At 39.9% G+C, this 13,777-nt stretch overlaps 1 protein-coding gene across 23 annotated transcripts in view; it reads left to right on the top strand.

Annotated features, from left to right (window-relative positions):
- The window catches only part of LOC309619657 (uncharacterized protein), a 386,823-nt gene that overhangs the window by 150,517 nt on the left and 222,529 nt on the right, over positions 1 to 13,777 (top strand). For 3 of the 23 annotated variants that reach the window (XR_014239108.1, XR_014239109.1, XR_014239111.1), the window contains exon 6: positions 10,434 to 10,641. The exons of 16 other annotated variants lie outside the window; for them this stretch is intronic. Coding sequence is in view for 2 of the 7 variants with exons in the window: in XM_082375092.1 (XP_082231218.1) it covers positions 10,439 to 10,635 (197 nt within the window). In the remaining 5 variants the exon portion in view is untranslated. Of the gene's footprint in view, positions 1 to 10,433; positions 12,152 to 13,777 lie in introns of those variants that run through there. 4 more of the 23 variants (XR_014239097.1, XR_014239107.1, XM_082375092.1 and 1 more) reach the window with 3 other exon arrangements.

Genomic DNA, 13,777 nt, shown 5'->3' with positions numbered 1-13,777 from the left:
GCATATGGCTCTACAATTGCAAACCCAAGGCCAGATGACAGTATCTACCTCTTCAAGGCTCTTAAAGCCTGTGGATCACCGACCATGTGATCAAGAGACTCAGGGCATTGTGACCCATCTGTCCTTCAGAGCCCCAGGCTGGAACATTCTTCTCCTGGCCCTCTGCTCCTCACAGCTGTACATCACCTTGGAAAAGACCTTCCTTTGGTGAGCTATGTACAACACAGGTATTGCTATGTGTTGGGTTGTGATTTTTTCTTCTTAATGCATAGTAGGATATACTACAATACAATACCACAATAAAGAAATTGGAGTTTTGTGGCAGTGTCACTATTTTCTGTAATTTTTAACAAAGTCAATTTATATCTCTGAGTTTCAGTTACTCTACTTGGAAACTGGGAATATTCCCGTTGGATTTGTTTCTGCCAGTCATAGCAGTTGAGAGAATAAATGAGGCACGAGGTATTGTTTTGACCTTGGCTTTTTACATGAAAACAGATGTATCTCATTCTCTGGACAAGATTTAGTTCTATACATTGAGCTATGGAATATTTTCCACAGATAAAAAAAGATTTTTTTCTATCAATTTTCTTTATGAAAGCAAAGTATATTCAAGGAGGGAAAAACTCAAGGCACAAAATCATAAATAACGGCCAATGCATTTTCAAAATCTCACATATCTAAGATCATCTTTTTTGATAATCCACTAGTATCAATGTATAAAATAAGCCGCCCAATAAAATAGTGTACTTGAAAGTAAGTTCCCCTGGAATTAATCCCATGTTAGAATAAGATAGGTGATACGAGTTGCATGCCATTTAAAATAATGTATTTCCGCTGTAATAAGGGTCTGGGATTCTTCAGCCATTCCAAGCATTTATTAAAATTCTGAGGCACTTTTCTACATGGCTGATGGGCCTGTAAACTTGAACAGCTTCTTGGAGAGCTACTTGGCAATAAGTATCAAAGGCCTTAAACTTATTTACACACTTTGACCCAGTAATTCCATGCCTGGGAATTTATCTTAAGGCAATAATCAAAGGTGTGCCCAGAGATTTATGTATGATGATATTTATCGCAGCATTTTTTTTTTTCTTTACAATAGCAAACAGTGGAAACAACCTAAACGTCAAACAATAGCGGAGTTGGTAAAATAAATTACGATACATCTATAGCCAGAATACTGTGTGATCATTAAAAATAATAATCTTAAAAATATGGGAAAGCTGTGGGAAAATGCTCATGATATTTTATTAAGTGAAAAAGAAAAGAGTTGATAGAGCAGATCCCATTTTTTTTTTAAAAAGTAGATATATCTCTACATAGCAAAAAGATTATGGATGTATAGGAAAATGTTAATAGTGATTATCTATGGGTGGAACAAATGACTATATTTTTCTTCTTTATACTTTTTCTCAATTTTTTGGTTTCATATATATTATTATTATCTGCAAAAAAGGTTATGTATTTATTGTGTTTTTTAGTACTTTTGGACTGCTATAACAAAATATCACAGACTGGGTAGGTTATAAACAACAGAAGTTTATTTCTCACAGTTCTGGAGCCTGGGAAGTTCAAGATCAAGGCACCAGAATGGCCGTGTTGTGGTGACAGCCCTCTTCCGGGTTCATCGTTGGTGCCTTCTTTGCTGTGTCCTCATATGGCTAGGGAGGGGTAGGGAGCTCTCTGGAGCCTCTTTTAAAAGGCAGTAAACCCATTCATGAGGGCTCCACCCTCACGACCTAAGCATCTCCTCAAAGTCCACCTCCTAATCCTATCATTTTGGGGGATTAGGATGAATTGGAGGGGACACAAACATTTGAACCATAGCATTATAGGCAGACCTCATCTTATTGTGCTTTGATTTACTGCACATATGGTGTAAACATAACTTTTCTATGTTCTGGGAAAACAAAAAAACTCATGTAATTCCTTTAAGTGCTATATTCTCTCTATTGTGATGGTATGGAATTGAACCTGCAATATCTCTGAGGGATGCCTGTATACATATATTTTTTTAAATTTAATTTTTATTTTATATTGGGGTATAGTTGATTTACAATGTTGTGTTAGTTTCAGGTGTACAGCAAAGTGGTTCAGTTATACATATACATATATCAATTCTTTTTTTAATTTAATTTTTATTTTCTATTGGAGTATAGCTGATTTACAATGTTGTGTTAGTTTCAGGTACAGCAAAGTGGTCCAGTTACACATATACACATATCCATTCTTTTTCAGATTCTTTTCCCACGTAGGTTATTACAGAATATTGAGTAGAGTTCCATGTGCTATACAGTAGGTCCTTGTTGATTATCTATTTTATATATAGTAATGTGTATATGTTAATCCCAAATATATATGTCATATAATGTATAGCTTATGTTAAACATCTCCAAAATTTCCCTGCCTAATTCAGGAGATTCCTGACCTTTCGGTTGTTCTCTGTTTCCTGCTGGGATTTCCCTTGAGCTCCATCCTGACTTTGTGGTGGCTTCTCAGGGTTCCACCTTTAGGTTCAGAAAGTTGATTTTATCAGTAGATTCAGAAGGTGACATGCCTCTGGGAGATGAACTCTCACTAATCAAACTCAAAAAAAAGACTGATTTCCATGAAAATAAAATCAACAGTTAAGTAATTTGGAAAATGGACTATAGCTTTCCAGTGAACAGAATTCCATTGCCTCATTGCAAATATGAGCTGGAAGAGCTCTAACAATGACAAACTCCAGAATGGTTGGGGTAACCTTCCAAGGTCACATGGTTGGGAGTGGCAAACACACTGGTCTAAAGGGGACCTTTAGACTCCCTCCTCTTCTTAGCTGCTTTTTTAATTTTATTTTAAAAAATTTTTTGGCCGCACTATGAGGCATGCGGGATCTTAGTTCCCTGACCAGGGATGGAACCCCTGCTGCCTTCTTTGGGAGCGTGGAGTCTTACCCACTGGACCGCCAGGGAAGTCCTAACTGCTTTTAACTGAACTCTGAGGTTTGCTCTCTAGGACACTCTCTTCTTGCTTTCAAGATGCAGGACAATTTAACAAACCACTTTAAAAAAAAAAAAAAAGAGAGAGACTTTTTTAAAGAGCAGTTTTAGATTCACAGCAAAATTGAGAGGTACATTGATTTCCCATATATACCCCCTAACCCCACATAGGTATAGACTCCCCCATTATCAACATCCCCACCAGAGCCGTGCATTTGTTACAGTTGATGAACCTGCATTGACACATTGTAATCACCAAAGTCCATAGTTTACATTAGGGTTCACTCTTGGTGTTGTACATTCCATGGGTTTGGACAAATGTATAATGACATGTATTCATCATTATACCATCACACAGAATAGTTTCACTGCCCTAATAATCCTGTGTGCTCCGCCTATTCATGCCTTCCCCCATCCTCAATCCCCGACAACCACTGATCTATAGTTTTGCCTTTTACAGGATGTCAAATAGTTGGAATCCTATAGTGTGTAGCCTTTTTAGATGGGCTTCTTTAGCTTAGTCATATGCATTTAAGGTTCCTCCATGTCTTTTCATGGCTTAGTAGCTCATTTCTTATTAGTGCTGGATAATATTCCACTGTCTGGATGTACTACAGTTTATCCATTCACTCATAGAAGGACATCTTGGTTGCGTCCAAGTTTTGTCAGTTAAAAATAAAGCTGAATAAGCTATCTTTTGATAACTAATTCAGTCTGAGCAAGGACAGTTGAAGAATCTTCTGGGGATAATACAGACTGACTGTATGAGCTCTTGAGGGTGGGACTTCTTTTTTTTTTTTTAAAGATTTATTTATTGATTTATTGATTGCTATGTTGGGTCTTCGTTTCTGTGCTAGGGCTTTCTCTAGTTGCGGCAAGCGGGGGCCGCTCTTCATCGCGGTGTGCGGGCCTCTCATTATCGCGGCCTCTCTTGTTGCAGAGCACAGGCTCCAGACGCGCAGGCTCAGTGGTTGTGGCTCACGGGCCTAGTTGCTCCGTGGCAAGTGGGATCTTCCCAGACCAGGGCTCGAACCCGTGTCCCCTGCATTAGCAGGCAGATTCTCAACCACTGCACCACCAGGGAAGCCCCGAGGGTGGGACTTCTTATTCAATAAAATACCTACTGGGTGGGCTGAAAGACAGTGCTTACATATGCCAAATATAAGGGTCCTTTCCAGTCCGTGGAGAGAACAGGAAAAATCAATGAATTCTTCCTCTTTTTCCTTTATTCAAGATTTTTAATGTTACCATGGACTTCTGTCATTCTGACACTATCTGCTTGCAGTTTTCTAAGAGGACGGTTGCTGTTTACATTTATATGTTTCCTTCTTGATGACCCAGAGGAAAAGTACCACTGTTTATTACATGTGACTCTAGTGCTATCCAGATATAGGGAAGAATTATTTGTGGACCTCATCCTCTTGTTGAGAAGTAGTTCCTCTTTTATGAGGGACACTTCCCACATTATCTCCTAAACAGTGATGATATTTAAAATATCATAATCTAATTGGTATCAGTACTTTGAAGTTTTGCTCAAAGACATCAAATAGGTCAGTATATATGTTTTATGCTGACCAGAATCCTACATCTAATTTTTTTTTCTACGAGGAAACTTTCTTTTCAAATGATATCAGACCATGATAAGAGATTTAGGCTTTAAATTTATTTCTCTTATTTATTTATATCTCAATTTTTACATTATGTGTGTCCTTTAAATAGTATTTTTCTGTATTTGGATTCTATTGTTACTGAAACTGATTTTTTAATTTCTTTGTGGGGAAACTGGTAGGTGGATGACATGAATGTTGTCAAATAAAATAATTGAGTAAACATCTTATGATTTTTCTTCTTCACTATACAAACATTTCACCTCTAGGTACGGGATACAGAGGGTATTGGTCTGGGCAGAAGTGCATATGGGGAATTCAGCATAGATAATACCAGTGCATCTTTCTATTAGATTATGAACACCACATGACTCTGAACACCACCTGAAGGTGTAGCAGCAGAAAATTAAACCCTGTAAATGCTGCCTGGCAAATTAAAAGACATAATTGATTATATTAGCTTACTTAAGTGCTTCTAATTGCCAGATAGCGTTTGTTAGGTATAGCTTTTCAACTTGCCAAGCAAAGTTCACACTGTCAACAAGCAAGGAATAGAAGTTGCCAAATGGCTCTTTTAAAAATTTCAACTCTTAGGTGCTTAATTTTATATGATATTTTGCTCCTGGTGCCAGACTCTCTTCTGTAGTCTACGGTAAGTGGGAGAATAATTAAATCATCGTGTTGGACTTGGAAGGGGTCCCCAGTGCCCATCTATTCTTCCACATTGCAGCCAGCAGTTCTAAACCCACATCCAGGCAAAGAGATTCTATTGCCTTTTGAGTTACGGATTGTGACGGTCACATCAAATACTCAGAGATTCCTAGAGCAGGTTTTCTTGGTCAGCGCTGAGGGATACCATTCTCTCTCTTCTAAGCCACAATGGTGGTTGCTTTGAGGTGCAGAGAAATCACTGCCCTTGAATCAGCACCTAAGCGCTCCAAGACTGGAGGACTCTAGCATCATGCTGGTTAGGCATCCTTTGGCGGTCCATTATTCCCTGGTACAATTGGGCTGCATTGGAGCAGCATTGGAATTCCAATTCCTGCATTGAAAAAGCGCCCTGATCATTCCTGCTTACTCCCATAAAGTTCTTAATCACACACACACATTTCTTACAGCTATTAGGGATGGACAAACAAAGGATTCACAGGTCCCCTCCACCTGGATGAAATTGCATTTGTTTTCTGAATCCTGAGTCCTGCTATTAATGAATCAATACATATTTATTGGGTACTTTTTATGCACACATCCCCATCCTAGATGCTCTAGGGAAAGTGACAAGAGTATCAGTCAAAGTTTTAGTCCTTAAGGAGTTTACAATATGTTAGGGAGATAGTGCATGTTCAACCTTAAAATAGCTACACGGAAGTCAGTTATTTATAAGTGTCAACCAACACGCCTTAGGGACTTGTTCTAAATTCTGCTCCATTGTAAGTACTGAGAAAGTAAGAACTCAGAATTCCTGAAGGCTAACTTGGGGTTACTCTCTCATGTTTCCTCAGCATCTCTGCCAAGAGACAGCATGAAACATAGGTCACTGTGCTTAGTTGTTGAAAAATTTCAAAATTCAATGAACGATGTCTCCACTGTTGTCCTTTTCCACCTGGGCGGATGAAACAGTAAATGGTCATTGGCAAGCTATTTTCCTGGCCTGCCAGCTCTGTTTGGAAATATCACTTACTGGAGGAATGGAACAGAGACAGAGCCAAGAAAATGTTGCTATCTTATACGTGCTCTCACATTTGTCTACTGAGCCCGGTACCGGATTTTCCCAATTCAGATGAAACTGTGACTGGGAAAGAGTATTTAAAAGCATAAATAATAGTAACCAGCAGCATTTATGTGCACCGTGTACCGGGCACTTGGCTAAGCATTTTGTGTACATGATTTATTTTAATACAATACATGTATATGTGATTTATTTTAATCCTTATGACAACTTCAGGAAGTCAACTCCTATGTTTAGTGCCACTGTTTCACAGATGGGAGTACAGAGCTTTAAGTGATGAAGTTGCTAGTCTAGTCTCACAGAGGTAATGACGGCTTGCAGAACAAGGACTTGAGCCTAGGTCAGAGTCACACTGGTACTCAAGTTTTCTACCACTACTTTATTATTATTTTTTTTTCACATTTTAAGAAGTTTATTTTTGTATTTTTTTTTATAATTTTATTTATTTATTTATTTATTTATTTATTTTTGGCTGTGTTGGGTCTTCGTTTCTGTGCCAGGGCTTTCTCTAGTTGTGGTAAGTGGGGGCCACTCTTCATCGCGGTGCGCGGGCCTCTCACAGTCGTGGCCTCTCTTGTTGCGGAGCACAGGCTCCAGACGCGCAGGCTCAGTAGTTGTGGCTCACGGGCCTAGTTGCTCCGCGGCATGTGGGATCTTCCCAGACCGGGGCTCGAACCCGTGTCCCCTGCATTAGCAGGCAGATTTTCAACCACTGCGCCACCAGGGCAGCCCCAAGAAGTTTATTTTTAAGAATTAATTTTATTTAATTTCCATCTACTAAATTAAAAAGCCATAAATTCACACAGTTTGAGGGAGCTAGGAGTGGACAAAATCAAACTTTACCTAATCTGACTTACAGAAATTAATTCTACCACTTTCGCCTTTGCGCCTATTAAAAGGAACCTGCTTTTTCTCACATTCTTATTACCATTCTACCACTAGTGTAAATAACCTCTTCTAAAGCATTTTATTTCTCTAAGGGATGGCCATGTAGATAACGGTGGTGGCAGCTCGTTTTCCACGTGCAGAAGGAGGCTCTCTGGCGCCACCTGTTGGGATGTGCCGTACTCCCATTTTTCTCCTCGCTCTTAGCAGGATGCACTGCACACAGGTATCACTTCCCTACTTCAACCATGGGGTCTAGGTCGGTCCTCATTGGGACACAGGGTCCTGCCTTGAGACAAAAAAAACCCTCCGTCAGATTAGGTCACACCTTTCACTTTGGCTTACACCAGTTGCTTGCCATTTGTGATTCCCTGGCCACAGTTGCCTGAGGACAACTTAAAGTCTTCCTTTGGTGCTCTGGATTCCTCAAGTCACCTGTGGCCTTTCATAGTCATTCACGGGCTCTGTAATTGTGATGGAGGGTCTCTGACTTCCAGGTTCCTTCTTTCTCCTCCATATCACATCACTGTGTGTTTCACTGTTGACTCTGATATCAACCTCCAGGTCAGACCCGCTCTAGCTTTGCTGCTTACTGGTAGCGTGGCCTTGGGGAAGTTATTTGAAATTTCCAAGTTTTAGCTCCCTCATATCCAAAACTATTCAGTAGTGCTTATACATTTGGGTGGTGGTGAAGATTAAATAATGCTTATAAAATGCTCAGCACACTACTAGGCACAAGGAAACCAGCCAACGCACAGTTGACTAGTATTAATGAATGCCCATCTTTTTACATAGCTTTTTCTCTCTCTGAGTAACTGGACTCCTGCCAGTTTACTACCAGTATCCTGAGGCCATGATCTGGCTTAGCCTTTAGACAATGTCCTAGAGGTGAGAAGAAGTGAGTGGATGAGTCTTGGGTGTCTAGATCATTTGGATCTGCTCCAGGTACCCCTAAGGTTTCCCCAGAAGGTGGTCCTGCCCAGGAGTATTGACACCCTCAGATAATGTGATTCATACCACCCCGTGGAAAAGTGACCTCTCCGTAAACACTCACCTGCTCTGTGGGGCTGATAGTTTGGAACCACAGGAGCCCCAGCTGGCCACTTGGGAGGTGCTGCTCCTGGGCCACCCCAGCACTATCTTCATATTTCCACCCCTTTACTATGGCTTCACTGAGGCTGCTTCAGTTACTCCAACTAAAATGTCAACGACTTAATTTCTTGCCTTGCTCCTTAACTTCTGACCACCTGCTGATCTGACCTGCCACAGGTTTGCTTTAACTGTAGGGCTTCAGTTAACCCTTCCTCCTCCAAGGGCCTCCCTTATTCCTTGTCTTCCTCAATTTCTATCACCTCTGTTTTGCTTCTAACTGAGCCCTTTGGTAGCAATGCTGCAGCCACCTCGGGTAACCTGATTGGAAGTGGGAGGAAAGCAACTCCTTCTCCAGTGACCTGAGCAAGGCCATCTTCCTTAGCTACAAGTGGAGAGTTGTTCTCATTAGGACCATTTTAACGTAGTACATCTTTGTGCCTCACTAGTGATACAGAGTAAAGCCTCATTAATTAAAGCCCCACTGATTCAGAATTTAAGATAATTTGTTCACAGGCCAAGCTGAAATTTACATTTGTACTATCTATGAAAAAAAGTTTCATTAGGTAAATCAATAAAGTAAAGAAGATTGGAGGAAACCTGTTTAATCTAATTAAGAAAACAAACTAGTTTCAAGCACTTCGTAACACCATTGACATATAAACAATGTGTTCATTACAAATGACTTTTATGTGTTCATTAAAGCATATTGAGGGAGATTCCTGTTTGACAACTTAAAAATGAGTAGTTCAAGCAAATGTATTTAATTGAAGATAATGAAACTGCTTTTAAAAATACTCTGCAGGGACGGGAATAAAGACTCAGAGAACGGACTTGAGGACACGGGGAGGGGGAAGGGCAAGCTGGGACGAAGTGAGAGAGTGGCATGGACATATATACACTACCAAATGTAAAATAGATAGCTAGTGGGAAGCAGCCGCATAGCACAGAGAGATCAGTTTGGTGCTTTGTTCCCACCTAGAGGGGTGGGATAGGGAGGGTGGGAGGGAGACACAAGAGGGAGGGGATATGGGGATATATGTATACATAGAGCTGATTCACTTTGTTATACAGCAGAAACTAACACAACATTGTAAAGCAATTATACTCCAATAAAGGTGTTTAAAAAAAAAATACTACGCAGTTTTGGCCTCTCCTGTCAAGGAACATAAAGTAAGGTGTTGGTTGAGGGGAGAGCAGAACTGGGAACCAGACCAACTCGAGGTTTCATCTTGGCTCTGCCTGTGAACTTGGGTGTCGACTGGAAAAAAAAAAATGCACCACCTAGAAGTTTAGAACTATGTTTTATCCGGCGGACTTGCTGAGGACTTAAGCCCAGGAGACAGCTTCTCAGATCTCTCTGAGAGACTGCTCTCAAGAGGTGAGGGAGGAACCAGGGTATCTAGGAGCTTTTGCAACAAAAACATCAAAAGATGACTGTTAATTAAAGAAAACCAGACATCTCAAGTTAATGAAGTTAGCTCTTTTCTATGCATGGGAAGATGCAAGAGTCTGGGCTCATTGAAATCATTCCTTTGATAAGCACCTTAGCTATCTAGGGCCAGTATCCTGCCTTTCTCCATCCTGAATCCCCTCAGGGTGCACAGTCCCGGTAGCTACAGTGGCTGATGGCTTGATGGCCACACCATCCTTTGTTTACTGATACGGCAGGGACATTTTTCATTCATGTGGGCAAGGTATTGCCTTTCTATAAGCTGTGATTTCCTCTTCTCAAAGGGGTTTTGAGAAGATGAAATGAAATAATACATGTAAAATGCTTTTCACTGGTTCTAGACATATAGAAATAAAGCAACAAAAAGTAACTATATTGTCTCACTTCACCCATACCCCAGAACCTGAGAAAATTCTTATTATTCTCATTTTACACATGAGGAAACACAGGCTCAGAAAAATCAAGTAACTTCTCCCGGTAGTAAGGGGAGGAGCAGGGATACAAACTCGGATTCCCTGGCTCCACGCATACCCTACCCACCATGGCTCACCGTGGGGTTCTGTTTGGTGGTGCCAGTAGGGTAACCGGCACCCGGGACACCCCATGAGGGTGCTTTCTGCTGAGTACACTTGGCTCTACTGTATTGATAATCAGCCATGGTTGACAGCTGTTTGTCTTCTCTTTAGGGCAGGAGAAAGAACAAAACCCTTTCTCTGTTGCATTTATTTGATTTTTAAATGTTGGAGGAGGACTAACTTGACAATGAGAAGGAAAACAAGATTAAGGATATCTGAAATGAGGCTTTTAAGAGGAGCAGAAAAATTCTCGTGTCTCCGAGAAGGCAGGGGAGAGAAAACCAACCGTGCTGTCGTGAAGGCACCAGGCTGAGTCCAGGCAAGTACACGTCGCTCAGATGAGGCCAAGAGCCCTCTCTCTCTTTTATCCGGAAACCAGAGCTTCCAAAAGGATGGAACGTTATGGTTGACAAGAGGGAAGAAATATGGATTAAGCCTATAACTACGTTTGGAGCATCAGGGGATGAATTAGCCTAATTGGAATATTAGTCTCAGTTACAGAGAGTAATCACTACAGGCTGCCTCTGTTTTCATTAGAAATTTAATTAAGTTTATCAATGTTTGGCTTCTCCAGCCTTCATATTCCAGAATTTCCCTGGACAGCCCTATTGTTTAAGAGGATTTTTCTTTCGTTTTATTTTGTTTCCCAGGAAGGGGGCTGAGCTGAGACCTTGGCAAGCTTGGTGGATGGAGAGGCTAGGGTGATGATTGGCAGGGCCAGCCCTTCTCAATGAGCCTATTACCGCTCCTAGAGCGGCTGCCGCATCCAAAAAGGGCACCCATATCCCAGCATTGTAAATCAACTATACTGCAATAAAAACAAACAAGCAAAAAACAAGAACAAAAATAAAATAAAATAAATAAAATAAAATAAAATAAAATAAAAAAGGTGTGCTTATCCAAGTCAGGGAACTGAGCCTTTTCTAAATCAACCTGGAGAAGCACCAAAGTGTTTCTTTAGTTGTCTCCGAGAAAGCATAGAGATAGCCCTTTATGATTCTGCAATTTAGGATTTGACAGGCCAGTCTCCTCCAGGAAGACAGACGGTGTTAACTAATCACATGGTGTCTGTGGCCACAATTTATAGGAAGAATTATGGGCACAATGCAAATGTAAATGCTCATCAGAAGAATCAGAGCTTTTCAGTTCTGCACAGAGGATGCCTCCCTCCCTCCCTGTTTTTCTTCTTCTCCTCCTCTGCTTCTGCCTCCTCATTTCCTTCCCTCTCCTTCACCTTACACTCTTTCTAGCCTCTCCGCCTTCTTTTGCAATGAGTTTAGGTCTCTAATGACTAAATTCCCTTCTGCTGGTTCTTCTCTTCCTGGCCACTTCCACCATTTTATTTAAAACAGTTTTCAAATCTATAGATTGTTACTGTCTTGCCTTTTATACTTCCCCCCTCTCTCCACGTATGTATAGATATGTGTGTATATATATGTGCGTTATTTGTTTTTGCTGAATCGTTTTAAAATGCGTGAAAAACATCAATGTACTGTACTCCAATATTTCAGCATGAGAGAAGGCTTGTTTTGAAATGAATTTCAAAACAGGAAATACATGACTCTGAACATGAAGTGTAAGGACCTTCTCTCTACAGGAAGAATGCCTTGAATGGGGTCCTTTTGGGATGCGGGGAGGAAGAGGCTACATGGAGAGTTAACTGCTGAAGACAGTTTGTACCAAATTGGTGTACCAATCCCCTCCATCCCTATACCAAGAAGAAAAAGAAAAAGAAAAAAGTCTTTCTTGCCACCTCAACAAATGGAACCTAAGGCTTTTTCAACATTTTGTTCTCTTTGGTTAATAAATTCGTTTTCTAGAGTAACTGATCCATTTTATCCTTTTTCTCTTGTTCCGTGCCTGGTTGTAAAAAAGCAATGTGCTCTAGATTAAGGTTTTAGGGACCACTCTCAGTGTTGCCTACAGGGGCAATGAGACATTGGTGAAGCCATTAATCTTTCTGGTCTTCAGCTTTTCCTGCTGAAAAATAGGGGGTGGGGATAGGGGGATATGGATCTTCTAGGAACTTGAAATCGAATTTATTGAGTTATTTACATATAACAACACGAACCCGTTTTAAGTGTACTGTTCAATGAATTTTGACAAATGCATACATCCATGTAACCACCACTCAAATCAATATAGATCATCCATTACCTCCAAAATGTTCCCTAGGGCTTCTTTGCAGTTGATCTCCATGCTACTCTCCACCCTAGGCAACCCCTGATTTATTTTCTATCCCTATAAATCAGTTTAGCCTATTTTAGAATTTTGTGCAGTGTATACTCTTCTGTGTTGTCTTCTTTGCTAAGCATGCTGTGTTTGAAATTTTACGTGCTGTTGAATGTAACAATAGCTATTCCGCTTTAGTTTTAGCATTCTATTGTGTGGAGTGTGTATGGATTTCCATTGATGTGGCTTTTGTGCTAATGTTGTCACATGTGTTTCTTCTACAGACAGTGCTTACCCCACAGCATAATGTGATCATTCTTGCTTTTAAATTATGTTTTAAAGGTACTTTAAAAATGAGAAAAGTAACTTTTTATATTTGTCCTCACATTGACCATTTCCCGTGTTTTTCATTCCTTTGTGTAGATCCAAGTTTCCATTTAGTGTCATTTTCCTTCAGCCTGAAGAACTTTCTTTCACATTTCTTATAGGGCAGGTCTACCTATGGCAACTCTTCTCAGCTTTTGGATGTCTGAAAAAATCTTTATCTTCTTTTGGAAGTATATTTTCATTGGCTATACCAGGTGGACAGCCTTTGTTTTGTTTTGTTTTTTTCTGCTATTCTTTCAGCACTTTAAAGATATCATTCCATTTTCTTTTGATTTTGCATTTTTCCTAACAGGAACTCAGTGGTAATTCTTTTTTTTTTTTTTAATTGAACTATAATCAATTTAAAATATTATATTAGTTTCAAGTTTCAATGTTATATTAGTGATTTGATATTTTTCTAGATTATACTTCATATAAAATTATTATAAAATATTGGCTATATTCCCTGTGCTGTATATTATGTCTTTATAACTTATTTATTTTATACCTAGTAGATTGTATCACTTAATCCCTTTCGCCTGTCTTGTCTCCCCACCCCTGACCCCTCTGGTAACCACTGGTTTGTATCTGTATCTGTGAGTCTGTTTCTGTTTTGTTATATTCATTCATTTGTTTTAATTTTTTAGATCCATATATAAGTGAAAACATGCACTATTTGTCTTTCTCTGTCTGACATTTCATTAAGCATAATACCCTCTAGGTCCATCCATGTTTTTGCAAATGGCAAAATCTCATTCTTTTTTATGGCTGAATAGTATTCCAGTGTGTGTGTGTGTGTACATATATATAGAGCATCTTCCTTATCCATTCATCTGTTGATGGACACTTAGTTTTTTTCCATATCGTGGCTATCGAAAATATGCTGCAGTGAATATGGGGATGAATATATCTTTTTT

This window comes from Balaenoptera borealis, assembly GCF_965194805.1.
Source record: "Balaenoptera borealis genome assembly, chromosome: 21".
Taxonomy (NCBI): Eukaryota; Metazoa; Chordata; class Mammalia; order Artiodactyla; family Balaenopteridae; genus Balaenoptera; species Balaenoptera borealis.
The sequence above is the reverse complement of the archived record's forward strand: the minus strand, read 5'-3'. Positions and strand labels throughout refer to the sequence as shown.